The sequence below is a fragment of the Podarcis tiliguerta genome (assembly GCF_965153285.1).
Source record: "Podarcis tiliguerta genome assembly, chromosome: 13".
Taxonomy (NCBI): Eukaryota; Metazoa; Chordata; class Lepidosauria; order Squamata; family Lacertidae; genus Podarcis; species Podarcis tiliguerta.
The window spans coordinates 18,280,684-18,308,290 of NC_139546.1; the positions used below are offsets into that span (position 1 = coordinate 18,280,684).

Below are 27,607 nucleotides of genomic sequence, written 5' to 3' on the forward strand. Positions count from 1 at the left end.
CGTAGCTTGCTTGCTTGCTTGCATACATACATACATACATACTGATCGCAGTAGCATTTTATTAAAATGCGATTTGAAATGACTACAAGTGTCCGCCCCCCCCCCCCGTCTGCATGAGCAATGCAATAGGTTTGAAGGTGGGTAAGCACATAGATTTACTGTAATAATAATAATAATAATAATTTATATCCCGCCCTCCCCAGCCGAAGCCGGGCTCAGAGCGGCTAACAACAGTAAAATAATACAGCATTCTAAAATCAATTCATTATAAGAATTCTAAGGTCTCAAAAATAAATGATCATTAAGTTCACAGGGTAAAACACACATATACATAGGTATATAAACCATATATCTGAAATAATACAGGAGAGCAATCCTGAAGCCATCTTGATTATTTAGTCGTGTCTGACTCTTCGTCACCCATGGACCAGAGCACGCCAGGCACTCCTGTCTTCCACTGCCTCCCCCAGTTACTGATTCTTAATGACCCCAAATATTTCCTCTGCAGAAGGGGAAACCTTTTCCCAGTATTTCTTTTCACTTACAAATCCTGCCTTAAGGGCATATTTTGTGTTTGAATAGGGTATGCCTGTGATCTGAATTCAGTAACTTAAGGTATTTAACATCTCAGAAGAATTACCACACTGGCCAGGTGACCATTATCAGGCATCTTGTCAGACAGGAGACAAGACACACCCTCAAATTTCTGTTGTCTTTCTGTGACACGTGTATGATGCCTCTTGGGTGGTCTTTGGCTAAGGGGCTGGGCAATTTCTAAAGTCGTTAAAAGTTCTTGCACTCCTTTGTTCTGGGTCCTCACCCCTTGCAAGGGGTGGAGATGCTGTTGCAACAGAAAAATAAAGATCTTCCTTGCTTTCCCTGGATCCTGCCTAGGGACGTGATGCCAGGGGTGGAGTAATGTTTTGACTAAGCAGGGACAAAAATGGGTTGTTGGGCATCCCAACAGCCTCCTAAACCTATTGTTTGTATAATGTCAAAAGATGCACAGTCTTGGACTCTGGAGTCTTGTCTGGGAGGCATTTCCACTCAATTTTTTCTGATCAATGTTTTATTATATTGCGGCATTTAATAGTTTGCATTTTTCCTTCTGCCTGTTTTGCTTTAACTGTACTATTTTGGTGCCTTCTAGGAGCTGGTGCAGGGGACGCGGGTGGCGCTGTGGGTTAAAGCCTCAGTGCCTAGGGCTTGCCGATCGAAAGGTTGGCGGTTCGAATCCCCGCGGCAGGATGCGCTCCCGCTCTTCGGTCCCAGCGCCTGCCAACCTAGCAGTTCGAAAGCACCCCGGGTGCAAGTAGATAAATAGGGACCGCTTACTAGCGGGAAGGTAAACGGCGTTTCCGTGTGCGGCTCTGGCTCGCCAGAGCAGCGATGTCACGCTGGCCACGTGACCCGCAAGTGTCTTCGGACAGCGCTGGCCCCCGGCCTCTTTGAGTGAGATGGGCGCACAACCCTAGAGTCTGTCAAGACTGGCCCGTGCGGGCAGGGGTACCTTTACCTTTACCTTTTAGGAACTGGTGCATGCAGGCAAAGGAGTAAGATTTAACCTGTGCACCCATCACATTCGGCCCTTTCTTGGATCTACTTCCAAGCAAACATGGTTAGGATTGTACCGTTACTCTATAACTGTGCATAGTCCTGCCATTTTGCAGCCTGATCCTGTTTAGAATCATAGAATTGCAGAGCGGCAAGGATCTCCAAGGACCCTCTGCTCCAACCCTCTGCAATACAGGAATCCTGCCCACCAAACTTCTGGTTAACAGCCGGATGCACTGCGCCATTGCGCCACCTTTCTTGGAAGTAAGCCTCAGTATCATAAGAATTCTTTTTCCCCCCAATTTTTTTTATTGATTTTCCAAAAATTTTAAACAAACATATATCTTAATTGTACTTAATCCAATCTTAGTAACATTGTTAAATGACTTCCTCAAATCCCCCCGGCTGAATTTCAGTGTATATCATTGTAACAGTTTTCCAAAACCAATTTTCTCATAAAATTAACTTAATCACTTGACACCTTTCTTTCTTTTCATTTTAACTTTAAACAAGTTATTCTCTAACATGACATATTTAAATCCTAAGCCTACCTGGTATTTGTAAGTTTTTCTAATTAAGTTATCTTAACATATTTAACTATATAGTCTTTGAATTTCATCCATTGCTTCTGGTACTCCTCCTCCTTCTGGTCATGGACTCTTCCAGTCAGGTCGGCTAGCTCCGAAATGACCATCATCTTCATCTGCCATTCCTCCACTGTTGGGGCTTATTGTGTTTTCCAATTCTTAGCTAACAAAATTCTAGCTGCAGTTGTGGCATATAAAAAAAACAGTCTAACATCCTCATTGGGCAATTCCAAACGTGTTATTCCAAGAAGAAAGGCCTCTGGTATCATGATAAGAATTCTAAGGTCTCAAAAATAACATATATGTTCATAAGTGCACAAGGTAAACACACATGTGTAAGTAGATAAACCACATCTGAAATAGTACAGGAGAGCAATCCTGAAGCCATCTTGGCTCTCCTAAAAACTCTAAATGTTTCCTCTGCAAATAAAGTATATTTGTGAAACCTTTCCCAATAGTCCTTTCATTTACAAATAGTTCAAATCCTGTCTTGAGGGTGTGTTGAATAGGGCAAGCCTGTGACCTGGATTCAAGAACTGAGGTATTTACCATCTCAAAAGGATGGCCACACTGGCCAGGTAATGCAATCAGTGACCATTATCTTGTCAGACAGGAGACAAGACACATCCTCAAATTTCTGTTGCAGACCATCTCTTTCTGTGTATGATGCCTTTTGAGTGGTCTTTTGTTAAGGGTTTGGGCGATGTCTAAAGTCTTTAAAGGTTCTTGCACACTTTGTTCTTGCTCCTTAACTCTTTGTGTGTGTGTGGGGGGGGGGGAGACACTGTTGCCAGAGAAAAATAAAAGTTTTTCCTTGCTTTCACTGCCTCCATCCAATTTTCCCTGACCAATAAAGGACTTAGGGGACACTGAATCCCTTAATGGAGAGTTGAGCTGTAAGAGCCAACCCCATTCTCTCTCTCTCCCCCCCATAAAAGTCTGAACTTCACTGAAATTTGCTCCCTAGTGAGCAGGGCATTTTACTATCTGAGGCGAACCAAAAAATGGCATCTCCTTCCCCACCAGGGACTAAGGGGTGGGTGAATATCTATATCAGGAACAAGGGGGGGGGGGAGGAATAAAAATCACGTGTGGATCTGCTGCTCCTACAGACTCTGCAGACTTGACCTTGCCTCACCTGCTAGTAAGCTGTGAAGAGTGGCTGGGGAAACACAGCCAGAAGGGTGGGGTATAAAGAAATTATTATTAGGGGTGCAGCCAGAACATCACACAACCTACCCACACTTATAAGGACGCAGAGCCAACAGTCCATATTCACTTGCATTTATCAAACTCCTACAGTGCCTTGCTGCAAAATCCCTCGAGGCATGGGTGTAGCCAGGGTGGGCAGGGTTGGATTTAGGTTTGACGAGGCCCTTAGATATTGAAGGTAATTTGGCCCTTTATATGTCCAGCTGTCCTTTGTCACACCCAGCCCTACAAAGAGATTCCTCATGAGGCCGGAGGAACACCGCCCAGCTATTGTTTTATTGATTGATTTAATATGCCGTAAACTGCTTTGAGGTTTTTATTAAAAATATAAAGCGGTATAGAAATTTATAATTAAACAAACAAAATATATGCTATATGGTAACTTATGGACCTAATAATAATAATAACTTATTATTTATACCCCGCTCATCTGGCTGAATTTCCCCAGCCACTCTGGGCGGCTCCCAATCACGTGTTAAAAACAATACAGCATTAAATATTAAAAACTTCCCTATACAGGGCCAACTTCAGATGTCTTTTAAAAATAAGGTAGCTGCTTATTTCCTTGACATCTGATGGGAGGGCATTCCACAGGGCGGGCGCCACTACCGAGAAGGCCCTCTGTCTGGTTCCCTGTAACCTCACTTCTCACAGTGAGGGAACCCCCAGAAGGCCCTCGGTGCTAGATCTCAGTGTCCGGGCTGAACAGTGGGGATGGAGACGCTCCTTCAGGTATACCGGCCAAGGCCTTTTAGGGCTTTAAAGGTCATCACCAACACTTTGAATTGTGCTTGGAAACGTATTGGGTATCTAAAGCCATTTGCACATAACACAATATGTATTTTATCAAAGTAATTGTTACAACCAGTCCATGTAGAATGTAGGCACCTTATATATAGAAATGAGCAAACCAGTGATATTTTAGGGAGCAGGCCAGCAGGTGGGGCCCATAACTTACATCAGAGGAGCCTACAGAACACAAAATACTGTTGCTGTATGTAGGTTTTATTTGATTTCTTTTTTATCTTATATTTTGGAAATGTACATCCAGTCCCCCCCTTTAAATTATTTGGGGCTGAGGCCCTAAGCTATAGCTTGTTTAGCTGCCTCCCCTAAATCAAGTAAATAAATACAAAATACTTAACTAAAGCTCCTCAACCTGCAACATAACTCCTGGCTCTGACCTCAGCGTGGGCCACCGCGCTTCTAACCCTCCCTCTGCCCAGCTCCTCCTCCTCACGCACCTCCTGGGCAACCCGCACGCAACCTCGGGGCCCAAAGCTGCGCTATAGCAAAGCGGGGTTGGACTATGACCCTTCGATGTCCCCCCTCTCCCGATTCTACCATTGACTAGGCTTCTCCTCCTCCCCCCGCCCTCCTGACGTCGCCCCGCCTCGCCCAGCCACCCACGCACGCACGCACCGCTCGAGTTCTACTCCCTTGTCTCCCCTCTCCCGAACGTTGGTGGTACCTCCCCTACCCTCTCCGTGGCCAGCCAATCGCCTTCCCTTTACGCGGTGACGTTGAGTGCGTACGTGGGTGCGGGAGGGGGTCCGACCGACCGACGTACAGGCGGGGCCTCCGTCGCCTTGGCCACTCCTCGTCTTCCCTCCTCCTCCGCCTCCTTTTTTTTTTTCCGCCTAGGCTGACCCAGCCAGGCGGGCTGAAAGGAGGCGAGCAGGCGCCCTGGGCCCGGCTTGGCGCGCCGGGTGGAGTCTCGGCGCCCCCTTTCCCCTCCCCGCGCCCGCCTCCCTCCTTTCCCTCCGGTTCCCACCCCCTCGGTAGAGGCTGCTGAGGCGCAGCGGGGGCGCGAAGGGTGCCGCCGCCGCCGCCGCCTCCACCGCAGCCTGGGCCTGAAACAAGATGGCGGCCCCGGGCGAGTACTTCAGTGTGGGCAGCCAGGTGTCGTGCCAGACTTGCCAGGAGCAGCGGCTGCAGGGCGAGGTGGTGGCCTTCGACTACACCAGCAAGATGCTGGCGCTCAGTATCCTGCTGCTTGCGTGGAAGGGGTGGGAAGGGGGACCGGGTGGGGGCATGGCGAGGGCAGGTTGCCGGGGCCCTGGCCTGGCGCTAAGGGAAATGGGGCTGGTGGATGTTCGTGGGGAGGGAGGAGGCACGTGAGGTTTCCTCGGTCGGCCTGATCTGGGGGAGTCGGGGGGTGTTTGGGAAGGTTGAGGTTTGGCTGGGGGGGTGGCGGTGTAGCGAACCAAGAGACGGAGGGAAACCGCCGGCGTGGTTTTTTGGGGGGGGGGGCGGGGAGAGAAATAGAATTTTTTTGGGGGGGGGTACTTGTTATCAAAAAAGGGAGTGTATGCGTGTGTGTGTTTATATATGTGTGTGTATATGTTCAATATATATGTGTGTGTGTGTTATATTAGATAGATCTAAAGAGATATGGGTATATTTTGCTGCCTGCAGGGTATATCTTGCCTCTCGTGAGCCACAGGGACCTCGAGACTGAAGGGAGGTGGGGAATAATCCTGTTTTGTTTGTTTTTCCAATGGAGGATTAGGGAAGCTTGCTAGGTGAAATCTAGGAAAGGGAAACTTAAAAGGGTGCTCCTGGGCATGAGTGAAAATGAAAGCTGGTGGCGGCCTTATTGAGAGGAGGAAGGCTGAAGTGGGAATTGGAGCTGGGGTGGGTGGTGGGATGTGTCAGAAAACAACTTTTTGGTGTGTAGAAAAAGAGGCCAGGGCAGGATTTTTAGTGACCCAAGTGTTGGAAGATCCCCATATTACGAAAGATGGGGAAAGCCCCTCTGAATTTGACTCAGGGCTGCCGCATGGAGGCATGTGCTTCAGGTGATTTCTCAACACTTGGTGGGTAGTATAGCCTGAATTTGCGGCCTGAACCCGCCGGAAAACGTGTTTTAAATGAAATGAACCTTTTCTATGATAGACAACGACTTGCACATGTGAAGGTTAATCTAAAATACTTAACATGGCTGTCCTAAAGTAATGAATGTGTATGCTACAAACATGCTTGTTAAACTTGGGATATGTATTAACTGCCCACAGTGATGCCAGTTGAGATAAGGTTAGTGTTGAAGAAGGGTTGATGTGTTCCTTATGTGTTGAGCACATTCAGGCAGCAACAATAAATAGGGCCTAAAATGTAGTTGGCCCAAAAAATGTCTCTGGAACCGAGATGAGGATTTGGTGAACTTGATGTACCTAGGGGCAGAGAGGAAGTTTTGATGCTGGATTGTGTTGCTGAACATGTTTATTGGGGGATTTTTGGATCTTTCGTTTTGGATAGCATCCCTGGGAAATGTTAAGATCCATGTCGCTTTTTTCTCCATGCTGGCAGTAAGGGGGGTGTAAGTGGGGAATGTTTTCCTTGCATATTAGAAGTCCATTATGACCATTCAGACATGAAAGGGTGATTGCATGCTTCCCCTCGCTCTCAAGCCCTGCTTTAAGTGTAGTTATGTGTTTCATTGTCACCAGTTGTTGACTGTAGTTAATATAAATGCAGATGTACTACTTGACCACATGGCTAAAGCAGGCAGGGGAATTTGAGTTAGAAATGGGGTGAGGCAATATGCAATACTCTCAATTTTGTCTGCATGGACATTGTGCCATTGTACCTAAAGTAGATTCCTAGTCTATAAAGCATATTGGGCTTAGGTACTTAAGCTTTTGTTGGTTCCCAATTGCAAGAATCCATCGCTTTGCAAATTGATGGGTCCTCCCAAGGATGGGATGTGCCAGGGCAGGGTGCCTCATATGTGTGTCTGTTGTTGAGAGCCCAGTTAAGTGTTCATGCTTTGAGCTTGGCATATGTCCTCCGTTTCTAGAAGTTGGGTTTATAAAATTCTATGTGGTCTGGGAAAGGCGGGTATGAAAAAGGTTTCCACCTTGCCCCGTAATAAGAACCTGCTGTCATCCAATGGAAAGCTGAGGCTCTGGACAGAGCAAAGGAAGGACTATTTTGCACAGTGCATAGTTAACTAAGGAAGTCTCTAACACAAAATGTGGTAACCTCCAGCTTAGCTTTAAAACAAGGTTGGACAGTTTCATCAGTGGCTGCTAATCTTAATGGCTGTATATCACACCCAGGGTCATCCAGTGAAGTGGAATCGTTTAGAGGCAACATGATTTTCAGTATTGGTTTCTGGGGAATAAGGGTGGGAAAGAACTGTTGCCTTGGGCTTTGTGTAGGCATCTGTTTAACCACTGTGGGAAATGGCATGCTGGACTAGAAAGGTCTGTGTCCTGAATGCAGCAGGGGTCTGCCTTATAAGTAACACTGGCATGCGTGTTCTGGGTTATTTGACCACAGCCTTTCAAATAAAAACATCCCAAAGCCATTTGCACCAGTATATCTCTGGGTAGTTTGAATGGCGAGACTAGCAAGCTGCAAAAGGAACTAATACCAGCAGTCTTCTGGGTGCCTAAAAAAGTGCCCAGTACTTTGAACATTCATATTTTACCTGTTCCTATGTTTAGTTTTGTGTTCACATCCCTGGGATGTAAATTTGTCATGAATTTGGAGTGAGCCAACCCTTCACTGGCGGTTCTGTAGACAGGATAGTGTTGCTTTGTGGTAACGTGTTACAGTAATATGTTACCTATTGTAACATGCTCCCTATATTGTTGCACAGAAAGTTTACAACAACTGCACCTGTAGAGCAGCTGGCCATAAACTTCATGCATGAAACTCATGCAGGGACTACAAACATCCTTGGAAGTGGATCTTTGCAATTAGGCATTACATGTGTAAACACTCTTCCTTCAAATGATATTTGTTCTTTGAGCTGTTGAATTATATATATTTTGGATTTGTTTCCTTAACGATCTTTTCCTCCAGAATGCCCTTCGTCAAGTGGCAAACCTAACCACGCAGATATCTTGCTTATAAACTTACAGTACGTTTCAGATGTGAAAATAATTAATGACCGTACAGAAACCCCCCCACCTTTAGCTTCTCTCAATGTTAGCAAGGTAAGCATCCTTTTTGGAGGTAGGTTTTCCTGCCAATTAGAGTACTGGAGCATGTTTAAAACCTTTAACAGCATGACATTTCTCTATTTAACCAAGCTGGCTGCTTTGTGAATTTCAGCATGGCATGGTTAGCCATTTTGCGGTCCTTTGGTTAGTGCAATGAGCCCATCCATATGCCCCTTTTTATACTATTTCAAACATTTTTTTTTTAAGAGAGTTCAGAATTGTCAAGGGAGTGTCTGTAATTGGTTACAGTGAAAGGAAAATTAAATAAAACAGCTCTTGCTTTAAACAATGGTGAACTTAACTTTGGAAACATTGGAGAGTTTTATCTGGTTTAGCTGATGCCTTTTAGTTAGGATGCAGGTTTCTCATCTACCTGTATCCCCATCATGGGCAGCCTCACACCTACAAGATTCTACCTACTGTTTCTTTCTTAGCACCCCTTCTCCACCCCTGTAAGATTGTCTCCAGCAAGGTGACCCAGTATTGAGCCTCTTCACTCTCCCTTACAAACTCCCAGCTCTAGTTACCTTGGTGTGGAAGCAATTGGAAAAAAGAATTGCAAGAGCCATGAGAAAGAGACTCAGGTTTTGTGTAGTGGCTAGAGGTTCCCCAAGTCTTGCCCGTCTACACATGGCTTATTTTAGGGCTGGAATGTGGAAGGTTGAAAGAAGGCTCCCATACCTGTGCATCTTGCTCCTTCTCATGAATGTAAATCTCCTCACCGTACACAGTTTAAAAGCCAATGGACTGTGAGTATCATGAGAGTAGAAATAGCACATTGGCTTAAGAGCAAAGCCATTTGGCCTTCCAAAAAGAGGAGTGAGTTAGGGCATCACATAAAACCAAACAAAATGGGTGCTGTATCATGCTGAAATACTTTCTCTCTCCCTCCCCCCTATAATATCTGCTTACTGCCTTTCAGACTTGTCTGTACAGTGTTATAATTTTGCTAAGTGTGCTTGCCCATCCTGGTTCTCGCATCTGTTGGGAGGAAAACCTTTGCCCCCATTATGGAGGGTTCCTCATCACTGGCATGTGTTGTTCAAAAAACAGAATATGCCAACTTAAAGTATATTCTCTATACTTGGGGATATTAAGTAATTAAGATATCAAATCTGTTTGACTTCCAAAATGTTCAAAAATCAAATTGCGGCGAAGAAGCCTTGTTGGATGTTCAGCTTCCAAAAATAATCCGCAAATCATAACAATTTACGACATTTGGGAGCCAAAACGTTTAGGAACTAAGCTGTTCAAAAACCAAGGCACGACTGTATGTATTTCAGGTTAGTTCATAACCCAAGTTGTACTACAAATTGCATTACAGTGTGGTGTAATGGATTGTGTTTACCCAATTCCTCTTCTAAAAATCTAATTACTTCCAAAGTTTGTGATTTCCATAGAGCAGGCACCCCCAAACACGGCACTCCAGATGTTTCGGGACTACAATTCCCACCATCCCTGACCACTGGTCCTGCTAGCTAGGGATGGTGGGAGTTGTAGTCCCAAAACATCTGGAGTGCCGTGTTTGGGGGTGCCTGACATAGAGCCACTGTGTGCTTTGCCTCATTGAGGGTAGGGTACTCAAGAAGCTGGGGTGTGTCTGCTCATGAGATGGAATATGTTGCATGCACTGTCATGCAAAAATTGTTTTCCTTCAAATAGAACTCTATTTAAGGCTTAGAGTGTCTGCAGCCATTTGCGATCCAAGATTAAGATCTCTGCATTTCTGATATCTCCTTTCCAGCTTGCGAACAAAGCACGGATGGAGAAGGAAGAAAAGCTGAGCCAGGCATATGCAATTAGTGCTGGGGTCTCATTGGAAGGACAGCAGCTTTTCCAGACTATACACAAGACGTAAGTATTAGGGATGGGAAGGAAAAATGTGGAGTTAGAAGGCAGCTGGGGAGGGGCAGGGACCTGAATCCAATTACTAAATGCAGAAATCACTGTTGAATGCATCCACCCCTTGCCAAGTTATGTGGTTCTACCAGATGGTAATGGAAGTCTGTCTCCCCCATGTTTTCCTTACTTTTTAAATTCTTTGAAAACCTGCTTGCCTGTGGCCGGTCAAAGCAGAATGTGCTAGGTAGATAATTTATTCAGAGTGCAAATAACTTTGATTACTGTAGTGTAGATTGTCCTTTTAATGCAACATACACATGGTCCTGGCTCACGTGGCTTGCATCAGGGGTCCCAAGAAGACGAATAGATTTGGGTCTCCAGCTGTTTTTGGACTACAGCTTCCATCATTCCTAGCTAGCAGGACCAGTGGGCAGGGATGATGGGAACTGTAGTCCAAAAACAACTGGGGACCCAAGTTTGAGAAACACTGCTCTAGACTAATAAGGATACTTTGAACACTGAAGAGTCTTCTAGGGAGGATGATAATATGAAATTTGACCAGCTGTTGCATTTGTCTTGATACATGGATGATCTGAATAGCGCTTCATGAAGCTTACAGTTCTTCGCTAATGAAAAGTGTTGTGTCTAACATCTTGATCTGCATGACTTATGTGTAAACCCCCGCTACAAAATGTAACCCAGCGAACAGAAATCAATCTTGGTTTTTTTTGGGGGGGGGATGGGTCCTGTATTGCAAAAAGCGTATGACTGATACACAGTGTAATAACACACTCATAAAAACTTGAATCGCGTGCACTTTTTAATGTATTTACATATACAGATGCTGCGTTTAGAATCTGCTGTGCATGTAAATAATGCAGTTTAATACATGTTAATAAATAAGGCTTGCTAATTCATTGGAATTCAATGAAAGATAGATCACTGAGTAATGTAATACAGTTGGTGGATTCAGTAAGAATGCTTTTCCATTAAGCAGTAAAATACATCTGTAAACAAACCAAATATAATAGGTACAGCTGAAAAGAACCAGCTGTAACCTGATGAATAGCATTATCAATATTCCTAAGTACCATGCTTATTTATCATAGATTCCAAAATACACCTTCCTGTCTGACAGGCTTCTAGTATTGCATCTTAATCATAACAGAGGCCATGCTAGAAATAGTGCTCAGTTTCTAGACACCTCCTCATGTGCGATAAGTTTTGAAAAGTTACTGAAATGCATTACCAGTGAAGGTTTTATAACTGTTTATAAAACAGATTGTAGTTAAAATACCTTAAACACTTCCCTTTCCCCCTAGAATAATTTAATATGGTCTAATCGCTGTAGCTCTGCAAAGTTTTGAGTAAAATAATGCAACTTTGTAGACGTTGTATATCAGCTAATACAATATTGCAATTCGGTTGATTGGGAGAAAGAGGATTGCTTAGACTAGTCTAACATATTTTGAAACACTGACTTGGAATACAAGCTTTTTTTAAAAAAACCAGTTAATCTAGGCTATAAACCTGGAAAGGAAATATGGCCCCCTTTTCAGCTTTGCTTATTATATTAAATACTTGTTGCAAATTGAGTTATTCAGTTTGTTGTGGATTAGTCTGGAAACCCGTTGTTGTTTTTTAAATTTTCCTTAGCCGTGGAAGGATATGCCTGGCGATAATCAGTTTATTTCTGCTGACAGTCCTTGAAATAAGTTCACATAGATGATTTCAAGTAAACAACTCTCCCCTGCTGGCAGAAGGAAGCTTTGGCAAATTGAGTGCTAATAACTGCTGAACAAAGCTCTGGACTGATCACCAGAGAAGTAATTTCCTAGCCCTGTTTATGTGTTACCCGGGTGTAGGACACTTGCATGGTGTAGCAGGTCTTTGTTGGTGTGTTGCCCCTGACACTTCATCCCTTGGCCAGCCATGCGGCCTGACATCTTTGCATTGAGTGCAGATGTCAGAGGGGCTGCTGTGCACAAACAGCTGCTTGTGTATAGGGGCTCCATGTCATATGCCTGACTTCAGTGTGTGTAAGTCAGGATGGAACCAGCCTAGGGACGTGATGCCAGGGGTGGAGTAATGTTTTGACTAAGCAGGCACAAAAATGGGTTGTTGGGCATCCCAACAGCCTCCTAAACCTATTGTTTGTATAATGCCAAAAGATGCACAGTCTTGGACTCTGGAGTCTTGTCTGGGAGGCATTTCCACCACTGAGGTGTCCACTGGAAACTCTTTGCTCCCTTGCCATCTGAACATGGCGCAATTGACTATAGCATGGGTAGGCAAACTAAGGCCCGGGGGCCGGATCTGACCCCATTGCTTTCTAAATCCGGCCCATAGACAGATTTAGAATCCACAGGAATCAGCATGTTTTTACATGAGTAGAATGTGTCCTTTTATTTAAAATGCATCTCTGGGTTATTTGTTCATATATATTTTCCCCAAAATATAGTCTGGCCCCCCACAAGGTCTGAGGGACAGTGGGCCAGCCCCCTGCTGAAAAAGTTTGCTGACCCCACATAGGAAACGAAGTGTTTTTAATTGGACTAGGACTGGTGGATTAGGGATGTTGTACTCCGCTCTTGAAATCCACATTTGCAGGATCCTTTTGTGGTCTACCACAGCCTGATTTCTTTAGTCTCTTGTCCTGGCCCCATTCCCTCTGTTTATAAAGTCTCATGGTCTCCCACTGCCTTCTCCGGCGTTCTTATGTTATTGTAAACCACGACCTGTTCAAGCACCCATTTCTGCCCAGTGGTCATCATGGTACTTGTACTACAATAATGCTAAAGAGTAAGGCATTGGGGTAGCTGCATGGCAGCTCTTAACCACCTCCTACTTCCCTCTTTGTAGTTTTGCTTTTCAGTAACTTAAGTTTTTTTTGTGTTGTTGCTGTTTTTGGTAAAAATTGAACCCTTTGTTGCTTCCTGCAGTATTAAAGATTGTAAATGGCAAGAGAAGAATATAGTCGTGATGGAAGAAGTTGTCATTGCCCCTCCGTACCAAGTGGAAAACTGTAAAGGCAAAGAGGGGAGTGCCCTAAGTCATGTACGCAAAATAGTAAGTAGACCGGTGCCTGTGGACTGTGGGAGGGCAGGAGGAAAGAGGTATGACTCAAAAGACTGACTCAAGTTGTGCCAGCATCCATACTCTGCATTGAATTGCCCAGGCCTCCCACCTGCCTTCAGCGTTCGCTGCTAGGTTTTGTTTGGCTAAAGATACCCTTTTGTCCCAATTGTGTGCTGTTTCTTTGGTGAGATGGAGAGTGGTTTAAAACCTGGACTATTGATTCTGTCCGTAAAACAGAATGGAATTTCCATTGTGGTAAAAGTTGGATTTCTTGTGTGTTCCATTCAAGTTAACTTCGGATCGTGACAAACATCATATTGGCACCTTTGTGTGCATGTGTGTGCGCGCATTCCCAGAATGCACTTTTGCCCGTGTGGCAGTGGAGTGGGGAGGCACGTACGCTCTGGCCCTGGGTGGACCTCAAAGCCTTGGTCTCTGCTTTTTGTGCAGTCGCGGGAAGAAGAGTTGTCATTGGCTATAGGCTACCTTGTATATCCCGCCGTAGCCTGCGGTTCAGCTAAGGTCATCCACCGTTAGGTTTCTTGATATGGGACCTGCTGCGTCCAGCCAGCACTAATGCCCTTGCCTCCTTCTCCATCCAGGTCGAGAAACATTTTAGAGATGTCGAAAGCCAAAAGGTGATGCAGCGTTCACAAGTCCAGCCAACACAGAAGGAAAGCGCCCTCTCGTCCTGAGTCCCACCTGCCCTTCCTGGTTGCTACAGATTGCTCCTGCGGGGGGTGGGGGTGGGGGGAGCCCTTCCAACACGCAGCAGCAGATGACACAGACTTCTTCAAAATGAGGTCGGGGGAGGGCAGGGGGGGTCCACTTCTATTTTGTGGCGGCCCTGTAATGGTGGGACCCACAGCTTCTGAACTTTAGACTTCAAAAAAACAAGAGAATAATTTAAAAACTCATTCATTACTTGACTAACAGACTCTTTACTTTTTTGCCCACCCGGTTCCTCCCCCCAAACCCTAGAACAGTCAGCCGTCTTGTATTTGAGATTTTTCTCCCTCCCGGGTCATTTTTTTTATATATATATAGCTTAACTGAAATCAATTCCATACCGCCCCCCTCTTCCTCCTGAACCATAGGAGAATTCAGCTCCCCAGTTGTCCTATTAAAAAAAAACAAAAATAGAGAAAACAGAAAATAACAAGCTGACTGTGGTAATGTAATCGGGACCTTTGTGTGAGTGGCGATCTCTCGTTTGGTTTTTGTTTGCACAGGGCAAGGCTTGAATTAGCCTTATTTTTCTTATCTCGAAGTATATATATAATAAATATATTTGCTTTCGTAGATTTTCACGGGTACAGGAATGCAGGTTTTGGTGTCCTCGGGTGTCTTCCCGTGTAAAAGTTGGGGTGTCTAGGCGACGTTTCGACGAGGTCTCACTCGTCATCTTCAGGCTGGTGCTTTCGGCTTCTTGTTACTGGAACAGAGCAGGATCTCAGTGTTTGAGTTCCTATAAATACTGTTGAGGAGGTGTGGTGTATAGCCTCCAATGTTCTGGGCAGAGAGGAGGTTCCCAGGCTAGTGTGCCTTTTCTTCTTTTGTTCCTTAATTACTTTAGGGATATCTTGAGTGATTTCTTGAGTGATTTCCTGAATCCCACTTAGGTGGGTCATTAGGTGTGGATTAGTATGGATTAGCAACTAATCCACACCTAATGACCCACCTAAGTGGGATTCAGGAAATCACTCAAGAAATCACTCAAGATATCCCTAAAGTAATTAAGGAACAAAAGAAGAAAAGGCACACTAGCCTGGGAACCTCCTCTCTGCCCAGAACATTGGAGGCTATACACCACACCTCCTCAACAGTATTTATAGGAACTCAAACACTGAGATCCTGCTCTGTTCCAGTAACAAGAAGCCGAAAGCACCAGCCTGAAGATGACGAGTGAGACCTCGTCGAAACGTCGCCTAGACACCCCAACTTTTACACGGGAAGACACCCGAGGACACCAAAACCTGCATAATAAATATATATATATATAAAATGTCCTTTAAATATTTTCTGCTTCTTGCAGTACTCTGAACTGGGATCATGGCAGGAAAAAAAAACCAAACAACCCCACACATATCTCCATGCTGAACAATCAAGCCTTTCATTGTCAGTGTTTGTATGTGTAACTCTGGAAATCAGACGTATGCTGAAGTGAGGGCTTCAGCAGGCTATATACTCTTTGGAGGGCATGCACTTGAGTCGCAGGCTTCCTCCTCATGGTCTCGTCACTAGCTGAGCTTGTATGTTATCTTTCCATACGTGGCCTCTAGTGATACCACCGGGTCGGCACTGTCCCTGACCAGCAACACCGTACAGTAGAACTGTTGGGGTTGTTTTTAGTCTTCCCAAAGGGCGTGGCAATTGGGAGATCAGATAATGCCATTTTCGTGGGCAGTTCCAAAACCACCCCTGGCGCTCCGTAGGTAAAAATTACTTTGGTAGAGCTTATGAGTGATGGTGCGTGTTTGGCACCCTTGTGGCCCAACCAAGGGCTGGAGGAGGCACTTGAGGGGTGTGGGCCAAGTCCACACATGGCAGCGCTCAGCCCCAGTCTAACTGAACTGGCTCTTTCCTCTTAAATCCTGGCTGGGGAATTTCTAGTCCTCCAGATGCTGTTGGAACTACAGCTCCCATCATCCTTTGCTATTGGCCATGCTGGCTGGGTGTGATGATGGGAATTGGGGAGTCCGATAAATCTTGGAGAGCCACGGGTTCCTCGCTCTGGTCTTAACCCGTTTTAGGAAACAGTCAGCCTGCCTGGGATCTTTTACCATGCTACCGTGCAGCATAGTTAAGTGAATCCTTTTGGATTTGACTGGTGCAGGTTGGGTGCTCCTACCGAATAAATTTCCCTTGTGGCATTGCCATGTGATATTTGAATCCTTGCAGCAACAGGAAGCTGTAAGTGCCACTGTGAAAATGGCTGTCTGCTGTCGCCCCTCAGTTTTGACTCTAATTGAAATCAGGTGCAGAAGCGGTTTTGTGTGGAGGATTCAAATATGCTGGTGTGCTGCTACTTTGGGGGGCAGGTGGGGTAACGATTCACCTCACCCCTGTGAGTAGTGCAGTAACTATTTGCAGAATACTGCCTGCTTTTCAAGAGGGGTTAAATTCTATTGTACGCATTCAAACCATATTGCTATAACGCATTCTGGAGTTTTCCTATCGACTTTAACCTTAAAAATCCCAGTTTTAGATTTGTCTACATTTCATCTCTCAGTCTGGCTGCTCTCACTGTCCTTCATAAACGCCCTTGCCTTAGAAATATGTTCTCGAAAGTAAATAACTCTTGAACATGGGCATAAAGGTGAACTTACAAATGATTTTTTTTTTTTTTGCCATGATCTCTTTCCCCCTTTCCCCTTTTTTTGTTTTGTTTTTTTAAACAAATGGATCAAAATTTAAATAATTCAAGCCCTGCCTTTCAGAATGGAGGGATTTTTTTTTTTTTAGTATTGTCTAGCAAAACCAATAAAAACCCAGAATTTTTTTAACCATCAAGCAAGCATTTGTGTTGGTGGGTTTTTTGTCTTTAAGGGCAGATGGTGTTTGCGGAAGGAGGGGTTGAATTTGGGGTCAAGAACCAGAACATTATTGCAGTGTCAGTGGATACACCTCTCCTGTGAAATCTCGCACGGCAGCATTAGCCCTCTCATCTCCATATGTAGTAACTCAGGTGGCTATGTGCCGGATGGCACCTTTTTACACACTGGATACATCAGATCTATTGTTCCATAAACGGGAATGCATTGCTCGGTGCAGTCGTACCTTGGTTTTCAAACAGCTTAGTTCTCAAACGTTTTGGCTCCCAAATGCTGCAAACCCGGAAGTAACTGTTCCGGTTTGTGAACTATTTTTGAAAGCCGCAAGTCCGACAGGACTTCCGTAGCTTCCGATTGGCTGCAAGAGCTTCCTGTAGCCAATTGGAAGCCACGCTTTGGTTTCTGAATGTTTCGGAAGTAGAACGGACTTCGGGAATGGATTCCGTTCGACTTCCAAGGTACTACTGTGTTTCGCTTAGTATGGGTAGGTTAGTTAACATTTCCATTCTTGATGGCTGCAAATTAAACAGTAAATTCAGCCCTCACCAGTGGATCGTAAGTGACAAGCAGAAAACCAAGGCTTCAGAATACAAACCAGACCTGACTTCATATACGCGCCTGGGCAATCACTGAAATTGTGCAGTGGGTGAGCTGTTAAGTTTTGGTGTCCCCAGGTCTGCTCTGGTTGTGCCTTGTTTGTGTATCACTCCCTTTTTAAACAATTGGAGAAATTGATCTCTTCCCCAGGAGGCCATCCGTCTGAAAACACTTGCACGGCACAGGGAGGTGGGGTGTTAGAGCTAACATCACGTCTCAACCGTTTTCAATGGCAGTTCTGGATCAGGCCCAAAGATAGTTGCCACTGTAACATTTACAATGCAGCCCACTAGTAAGCTCCAGTTCTCACTCTTTCCCTATTCTCTGAAGGGGTTAAAACACAAAAAAACACAACCCACCAGTTTGCTCTGCTGGTAAGTGCTGAATTGTTAGGGGGTGTGTGAATGAAGGCAGTGGGACTTATTTGGCTTGTGGGAAAGTTTCATAATCATCTTCATTGAGTTCACATCGACAAGCAACTTTCAGTTTGGCAGTAAATCTTGTCCACACAGGAGGGAGCTGGTGTTGACCGTTCACAGCTAAAGGGCATATATTACATATCCATTTTATGCAATCAAAATGAATTCCATTTTTACTTGAGAGAGACCGCAGAGCAAATCCGATAAGGCCAGAATGAGAGCACTTGTTTGATTATAGCAGGATGCATCAGCTGCGTGAACATGGATAAGAAATTTGACATCTTGATCGCTTTGGTTTTTAAACTTTGGGGATGGAAGAAGCCTCAAACCAGCATTTGATTAAGCGATACCACTAAGGGAGCAGCGGCAGAAGCTCATATCTTTCAGCCCTGGCAGGTTTGTTTTCTTTTCCAACTTAAAGAGTGATAAGTATCAAAAGCGGCACGTTCTTACCGTTCAATTCCTAACATAAAAGTGCTTTGCAGTCTCTGGTTTCATCCTGAAACGCCATGCATTTTTATATGTATATTGGAAAATGCCAAGTGGTGTAGAAACCAGAGATTTGGGCTTTTGGCAGTGTTAAATCTCTTCAAAAAAGAAAGAAAAATCTTGCCCTTTCAGACACAGCTTGCCATATTTTGGCTGTGTTGATGTAAGCAGTTTGATTGTAATGCACAGAACGTGGGGATTTGGTATAATTTCCCTTTTTACAAATATGGAAGTGAGAGGCTGAACCCAGAACCATATGGGGAGGCTGCAAGAACACAGTCCTCCCAAATCTAGTTTTCAAGATACCACATCTTTTTATTTTGTAGCCATAAGAATATTTATGGATCTTCTGTTTTAGATGTTCACAGATTAGAAATGAAGCTTTCGGTTCCAACTATTGCTGTCAGTGCCAGCACACTCCTAAAGTAAGAGGATATCACTAATAAATAAAAATGGGAGGTGGAAACCCAAAGCCTTCGATGTACTGCAAAGATGGGAAATTAGCCAAAGAGCCACATTCCATTCTGGGCAACTTTCCAAGGTCTGTATGACCTGTGGTAGGCAGGACCAGAGGCCAAAACAATTGGAATACTAAATGCAAAAGTTACTTTTGTATGGAAGGCTGACTGCTGCATACACATACTTCATTCTCCAGGCAGACAGACAAGGTAGGTAAAAACATGCAGAATTTGAAACACAGCTGGAACGGTGCTGGTTTCGGAAAAGTTCTGTGGGACATGCCTATAAAGGCCTGAAGGGTCTCATTCAGCACTCAAAAGCTTAGGTTCCCCACACATGGTCCAATGGAAGAACTGAATGCAATTCTCAAAATAGGACTGGTTTTGTGGTATTTCAAGGGTAAGCCATCTTTGTTTCAGACCAAAAGGGAAGAAGAGAACATGAGAGCCTCACAGATGGTACAGGATGATGGAGCTGGATAAGCCAACGCTGTAGAGAAGGGGAAGGTCAAATCTATATGGAGGGCTATTTAAAAAAAAGCTTGTGCAGAATCCAAGAATCTATTGAATGGGCTTGTTTTTAATCTCATTGCAAGCCATGGGGCTACACCCGTTTCTAGCTTGGTATCCTTTTCCCCCTTTTCATTAAAGACGGGTGAATCTTGCAAGGCAGTTCTGTTCGCCTACTCAATGCAAACCCTTGCTCTGCGCTGGGATACATCGTTAAGACGCTAGACTCCAGCATGAATGACATGACAACAAAGGCGTTCTAAAAATAAAAATGCAAAACTGGCGGCTGCTGCTTCTGCTTCAAGCCTGCGTTGGTCCCTTGAAACAGGAATATGAATTATGTATTAGCAGTAGTATGGATGCTTGCATCAGGGAATCTCCCACTATGAAAGGGAGCGCGGAAAGATCTCTAGCTACAGGTGCATACCGCTTGATGAAACCCCTGCAAGCAAAGTCAGGGGTGTGTGTCAATGTCAGCCTACAAATTCCAGCTGGGCAGCACAAAGGCAGCACAAAGGCAGGCAGAGCAACCATATTATTATTTTTTAATACCTTTGTACAGTAAGTAGTTTGTATATACTTCTACACCTCCCTTTTCCAGCAAGCAGTAGCCAAGATCAGAGTCCAAGGGCACCTTTCAGCCAGGCAAAAACACTCAAGGGGGTGAGGCAAAGTGGGACATAGAGGTGATTTGGGAAGAGTCCTGAGGGTCAGCTACAGAAACCTGGAAGAGACATTGGCTCTTGGATCCCCTTCCGCACATCTACAATATGCTGGGGGGGGGGTAGTGAAACCTCTAGCACAGGCTGGCATGGCATAGTATGACGAGTTGCTGCTGCAGTTTTCAGTCTAGCTTTTGTGAAGGAAGGGGAAACACTCAGTTCGCCTGGAATCAAAAGTTTCAGGCCTATGCTTCAGTCCTAGGTTGAGGACCAGGAAAAGGTACTGAGAAATAGGGGAGGAGGAGGAGGAAGAGGAAGGTTGAATAAGGGGTGGGGAGAAGCTGACCATAGCTTTAACTATACGGACCTTTGCTGGCAAGGTGATGTCTCTGCTTTTTAAGATGCTGGCTAGGTTTGTCATTGCTTTTCTCCCCAGAAGCAGGCATCTTTTGATTTCATGGCTGATCCATGGACAAAGTGTAGGTAGACCACTGTAAAAGGAAGTGAGAGGAAATTGTTAGGGTATAGCAGTAGGCAGCTATGACAGTCAAACTGAGTATCAGAATAAGTAACACACAGAAACACACCAGTCTATAAATCTTGTTGCTCAGGCAAGTTCCCAGAACAAACAGGAAGATCCTTATAGCTCTTCCTGTCTAGGAGAGTCCAATAACTGGGCCACATTGACAGAGCCTAAGATTATTTGCAGCCAGGAAAGTGCTCCAAACCGCAATTCTGACAGCTCACCACACAGGAAAACTGCACGCACAACCAAAAGTTTATAGTTCCAGCTCTGACAGATGTTAGCAAGGTATTGAGGCAAGAAGGTCTATGCTAAGGGTGCCCAAACGTTTTTCAAAGAGGGCCAGATTTGATGAGGTGAACATGCGCGAGGGCCGACCAAGGTTGTTGACCTTTTATTTTAGGACTGAAGTAGCTGATCAAGAGAGAGTGGATTAAATAAATAGCTGCTGAATTCTTGAGCATGGTGAGGCATATGCCTTTTGTTGCTTCTGCTGTCATTGCGGCATCGTCAACTCTCAGGACCAAAAAAAGCAAGAAAGAGGGGCTGAATGTCACATGGATTTGAACTAGCCCGCCAATTGTCTGACTGCAGCCTCCATGGCGCTTCTGAGCATAGTTCTGCAATTACTCCTAGCAAAAGTAATGCTGGCGTTGGCTCTCGTACGGTGGCCCTAAGGTGGAAATGGAAGACAGCCAGTGTTTAGTCTAGACGCCAGCCGCCTGGAGCCATGGGTCATGTCGCTCGCTTGGATCCAGTTCTATTTCGGCGCAGCCACAAATGTATTAAAAGAGTGCCAAGCACTTGAGAACGAGGAGGTGTGCATTCCAAGGAAAGGGCTCAAAAGGAAGGGCAGAGCCTTTGGGTCATAAATCAAGACTTCCTGGAAAGCAGCAAAGTGGCAACAAGGGCCTGCGACAGCCCTTAAAAACGAAATAATACAAGGTACGCAAAAGGTTAATAATTGTAGGGTCAATGCAGACGATTCTCCCCGCTTTGGCTGGTTCAGTATACATAATGAGAGTAATCACAGCCCCTGTTTGTTCTCTTACCTATAGATTTGTTCTTGGTTGCAATGGAATGCCTTTAAAGCAGCTGTGGGGAACTAATAATAATAATAATAATAATAATAATAATAATAATAATAATTTATTTATACCCCACCCATCTGACTGGGTTTCCCCAACCACTATGGGTGGCTCCCAACAGAATATTAAAAACACGATAAAACATCAAACATTAAAAACTTCCTTAGACAGGGCTGCCTTCAGATGTCTTCTAAAAGCCAGATAGTTGTTTGTTTCCTTGACATCTGGTGGGAGGGGGTTCCACAGGGTGGGTGCCACTACTGAGAAGGCCCTCTGCCTGGTTCCCTGTAAACACACTTCTCGCAGGGAGGGAACCGCTAGAAGGCCCTCGGCACTGGACCTCAGTGTCCGGGCTGAATGATGGGGGTGGAGACGCTCCTTCAGGTATACTGGGCCAAGGCTGTTTAGGGCTTTAAAGGTCAGCACCAACACTTTGAATTGTACTCGGAAAAGTACTGGGAGCCAATGTAGGTCTTTCAGGACCTGTGTTATATGGTCTATGGTCTTGAGCTGGTGGACAGCTGCCCTGGAATAATGGAATCACAGAACTGTAGAGTTGGAAGGGACCATGAGGGTCATCTAATCTAATCCACTGCAATGAAGGAATCTTTTCAGGGCTACTGCACATTTAATTAAAACTTCATTTTGCAGGTTCTGCTCCTTTTATTGCTTCCTGTCCAGGGTGGCTGGGGAATCGGTTATAAACTGCTCCTGAATCTTTCATTATTTTATTTTGTAAGAAGCCTCCCTTATTTTGTTTGTTTAGTAAATAAATATATTTATTTCGCCTGACCTTGACTCAAATATCTAGGGGTTATCCTTCTGAGGAGCTAGCTTTTCAACCCTAAGTTTGATTTGCTTCGCTGTGACAGTAAAATTGCCACTCTTCAACTCACCCAGGGTGAAACCTTGTCCGATTACTAATGCAGTTTGTGTTTTTAGCGCAAGACCTTACTGGACCATCTGCTACAAATTGAAATATAGGTGTTAAAGACAGCATTTCCCATTTACTGCAATGTTAGTTACTTAAGAATTTTATGTATTTTATCTACAACATGGTTTTTCTTAACTACAGCATGCGCTTTTACATCACTTGCTGATATGCAAATGTGTTATAGCATAAAACACGACCAATTGCAAAAATGCTCAGTCAATCAATACTGTAAAACAGATCAAAAACAGCAGGTTCCATCTCGATCCCTTGCTACACCTTTAAGGTTGCAAATACAGATTCTGCCCACAGTGATGCTTGTAGCATTTCAGCGGACCAGCCAATCAGGATGGGGGAAGAGTCAAGTTGGAATGTTGAGGAACAAAACCCTTTGAAGTTCTTGTTACTTTTCTGGACTACAGAAGCATCACCAGGCAACTGTAACTATCCGTGACCAAAGGTTGTGTGGGGACGGGATGGAAGAGGAAGCCAAAGCAATTTTATTTTTTCTGATTTTTAAAAAAAGTAAAAATAAAACAAATCTCGAAATGTTTTGGGGGTTTTTTTTATAGTCATTAACCCAGGTTGACCTTTTTCAGCCCCCATTTGTGCCAAGTACTTTGATTCTGAAAATCTTTACTGAAAATCCAGACACAAAAGCAAAAAGATTGGGGGGGGGGCAAAGACTGCATCTTAAAAAGCAGAGACATCACCTTGCCAACAAAGGTCTGTATTGTTAAAGCTATGGTTTTCCCAGTAGTGATGTATGGAAGTGAGAGCTGGACCATAAAGAAGGCTGATTGCTGAAGAATTGATGCTTTTGAATTCTGGTGCTGGAGGAGACTCTTGAGAGTCCCATGGACTGCAAGAATTTCAAACCTCTCCATTCTGAAGGAAACCAGCCCTGAGTGCTCACTGGAAGGACAGATCCTGAAGCTGAGGCTCCAATACTTTGGCCACCTCATGAGAAGAGAAGACTCCATAGAAAAGACCCTGATGTTGGGAAGGATGGAGGGCACAAGGAGAAGGGGACGACAGAGGATGAGATGGTTGGACAGTGTTCTCGAAGCTACCAGCATGAGTTTGACCAAACTGCGGGAGGCAGTGGAAGACAGGAGTGCCTGGCGTGCTCTGGTCCATGGGGTCACGAAGAGTCGGACACAACTAAACGGCTAAACAACAAAAAGATGTTGAACTTCTTTTTGCAAAACCTCGCCCAAAAAGTTTTAAAGGAAAAACTTCTATTCCTATATAGGGTTGCAATACGTCTGAATTTTCCCGGATGTTATGCTGATTTGCATAAATCCCCCCCCAACACCATTTTTGATGGCCAAAATCCTGGCTAGGTCTGGGGAACCCTAGGTGAATGATCTCGCAATGTTCATCATAGCAGTTGTGGTTGCAACAGGCCTGCAGCCTTCCCGAGGATGTTTCTTCTGAAAATGGTTCTTTAAAATCTCTTCTGTACCAATGTTGGCTCAGTTTCCCAGTCGACGGGTACTTCTTCAAAAAACTGGTTTTCTTCCTGAAACAAGTGCAGTGCGATTTTCTCTTGGGATGTATGGGGTGTTAGGGGAGGGGCAGTACCTCTGCTGAAGGAAAGGTTGCGCTCATTCTGAAGTAGTTTGCCCACCTTTGGTCCTCATCCTGCACTCGGCTCTCACCTGTGGCTCTTAGATAATAATAATAATAATAATAATAATAATAATAATAATAATAATAATAATAATTTATTTATACCCTGCCCATCTGGCTAACTTTCCCCAGCCACTCTGGGCGGCTTCCAACAAAACGCTAAAATACAATAACCTATTAAACATTAAAAGCTTCCCTAAACAGGGCTGCCTTCAGATGTCTTCTAAAACTTTGATATCTGGTGGGAGGGCGTTCCACAGAGCGGGCGCCACTACCGAGAAGGCCCTCTGCCTGGTTTCCTGTAACTTGGCTTCTCGCAGCGAGGGAACCGCCAGAAGGCTCTCGGTGCTGGACCTCAGTGTCTGGGCAGAACGATGTGGGTGGAGACGCTCCTTCAGGTATACTGGACCGAGGCCATTTAGAACCTGGCAGCATGGCTAAACCAGGTGAGGATAGCCGCTGGGCCTTAAACCCTCAGGAATTAGTTCTCTCCCTGCATGCAAAGACAGGCTCTGACAGATTGAGCGGACGAGACCAAGAGTAGGTCCAGAAGGCAGTTTCTGCATGAGCTGTTGAGGGTAGTGAGGGGCAAATGGGGCTCGCCCACCTGGGAAGGAAGCCCATCTAGGAGAAGGAAAACTCTGGCCCTAAACCTCCGCTGCCCTGCAGAATATCTTCGGGAGAAGAAAAGGTTAATCCTACAGAAATCTAGAGTGGAGTCCCTAAGACGGTTGGATGGTGCCCTGTACGCCTCTTTCTGGCAATTCTTGCAGCCAAGCTGGTGCCAAATAATAATAATAATAATTTATTATTTGTACCCTGCCCATCTGGCTGAGTTTCCCCAGCCACTCTGGGTGGCTTCCAACAAAGATTAAAAATACATTAAAATGTCACACATTAAAAAGCTTCCCTAAACAGGGCTGCCTTCAGATGTCTTCTAAAAGTCTGGTAGTTGTTGTTCTCTTTGACATCTGGTGGGAGGGCGTTCCACAGGACGGGCGGCACTACCGAGAAGGCCCTCTGCCTGGTTCCCTATAGCTTTCCTTCTCGCAGTGAGGGAACCGCCAGAAGGCCCTCAGCGCTGGACCTCAGTGTCCAGGCTGAACGATGGGGGTGGAGATGCTCCTTCAGGTATACTGGGCCGAGGCTGTTTAGGGCTTTAAAGGTCAGCACCAACACTTTGAATTGTGCTCGGAAACGTACTGGGAGCCAATGTAGGTCTTTGAAGACCGGTGTTATGTGGTCTTGGCGGCTGCTTCCAGTCACCAGTCTAGCTGCTGCATTCTGGATTAGTTGTAGTTTCCGGGTCACCTTCAAAGGTAGCCCTACATAGAGCGCATTGCAGTAGTCCAAGCAGGAGATAACCAGAGCATGCACCACTCTGTATTGCTCTGCTTTCCTTTGGACCACATCAGCGATGCCCAGAGGGGGGTCTTGTTCTCTGGGCAGCCCAGGACCTCCATGCACACTGCCCAGGCTTGCACTCCAGGGAGGGGTGCTACGGAGCTATTCTTCAGGCTGTGCAAGTAACTGGACCACCTGAGGCATTTTTCTTAAATACATAAAGCTGCTGTTCTAAAGCAGCTGATTTCTACCTCAGCTGAGGAGGTGTGGAGTCCTACACCGGCCCTTGCCCTGCATGTAAGGTATCTGTCAGTTAAGGATGCCTGCCTTTGTACTTGCTTAATTGAACAAAGGCATGATTAGCTGGGCACAGGAAGGGGCTGTTAATAATAGACGAGGTGCCATGAGGATGGTTTTACCTGGTTGGCATTGGGACTCAGGTGTTGAGTGACTGAAATGTGATGCTGTCTAATGGTGAACTGTGGCGCCATGAATTATAAAGGAAGGGTAGCAGTCTGCTGACTGCGGGGCCCTTTGTGTGAGGTAAAAGTAGGGTCTCCGTTCTACACAAGGCAATTTATGTCTTTGTTAACCTCCAGTTCTACAGCAGGCTTATACTTTCTGAATCTCTCTTTCTTCTGAAGGGAGCAGAGAGACGTTTGTGCCTGTTGCTTAGGAATCGCCAGGGTGGCACCCACTATTATCTCCTATGGAAACTATGGAGAGACCTGGTCTGAATAGAAATATTGGATTCTTGTCTTATGCTAAAGCTGTTTTTGGTCATCTGCATACTATCCCTTGCTTTTTCCTGTCGGACTAATTGCAGTCGTTAACAGTTGTCAACAGGTTTACCATACCCATTGAGTCAATCACCCACCTCCTACTACCCTCCTGAGAAAAACCCCACCCCACCCTCCCACTATATATAAGGGTCTGGTGACTTCTCTTTCAGTGTATCTGAAGAAGTGTGCATGCACACGAAAGCTTATACCCAGGACAAACTTAGTTGGTCTCTAAGGTGCTACTGGACAATTTTTTAATTTTTTAAAATTTATTTCGACTATTATCTCCTATGACGCCCATGAAAGTTCTCAGTAAATATGTTTTAATATCCCCTTCGCAAATCCACAATGCACAAGAAACTGTTTGGTCTCCTTGCTCAGGCCTCTCCCTACACCAGTATGCTCGCATTTCATTGGATTGGGCTTCTGTTCCCTTCTGTTCTGAGCAGAGGAAGGGTGCAAAGAGCTCCTCTTGGGAAGAAAGTGTGTCGGTGGCAGCTAATGTAGTGTCTGAGGGGAGATGCCCATACCCTTTCCTGCTCTTTGGGGTGCGGAAGCCATTTTGTATTGTGCCATGTCCCTGTGGCAGCCATTTTGCGACTGGCACTCACAGCACTTTCCCAAGGTTCCAAATGTGCCCTCTTGGCTCAAAAAAAGGTTGGTGGCTCCTATTGCAGCTGATGACCCTTTGGCACGATGATGCTGAGGACCCTTTAGCTCCAGGTTTGAGGGGGCTGGCCATGGGCAAAGTTCCTTCTGGTGTCCTTCTCCTCTTTTGGAGAGCTCTGGCGGGCTCACTATGAAAGAGGGCATTGGTGCTCTCTATAACACCAGGTGGCTAATGAAAATCCACCATCTTTGTTTTTCACAGTGTCTCCAATGTAGTATTGTCCCAGGGCATTGTGGGAAATTAAAATGGCACCCAATGCTACTTGGAGCACGGTGGGGTGGACATATTACAGTGTGGGGCAGGACAGTAAACAGTACAGACCCTCCAAAGTCTTGGATTTATAGAAAGCAACACGATGACCAAGTACAACAATGCGATGTCAATATAAACTCTTTATATAATCTATACAGAACACTGAACACTATGAAATATATGAATATGTACTCTCTGCAAAACCAAATAAACAGAAATCTTATAAATCTCTGTAAATCTCAAAATATGCACTCTTGATAGATTCTCTTGAAAACATAGAACTAAATAAACATAAGTCTGAAAGTCTTTGTAGACTATGCAAGTCTCTGAAAGATGCAATGGGTCAGATTCTTATCTGGTGAAAACAAGCCGTAAAGCTTTGTTTTATGACGGCCAACGCTGCCGAAGTGGTCCGCGAACAGACGTAGTGAACAGTGATTCCGGATATACCCACTGTTTCTTGAAATT

At 45.0% G+C, this 27,607-nt stretch overlaps 1 protein-coding gene across 1 annotated transcript; it reads left to right on the forward strand.

Moving 5' to 3' along the window:
• The first annotated feature begins 4,921 nt into the window (after positions 1-4,921).
• On the forward strand, positions 4,922-14,122 carry LSM12 (LSM12 homolog). Its single transcript, XM_083411705.1, has 5 exons — positions 4,922-5,337; positions 8,166-8,299; positions 10,050-10,159; positions 13,090-13,216; positions 13,828-14,122. Exons 1-5 carry the CDS (start codon positions 5,217-5,219, stop codon positions 13,918-13,920), a joined length of 585 nt encoding a protein of 194 aa, XP_083267831.1. The 5' UTR covers positions 4,922-5,216; the 3' UTR covers positions 13,921-14,122.
• The last annotated feature ends 13,485 nt before the right edge of the window (positions 14,123-27,607 follow it).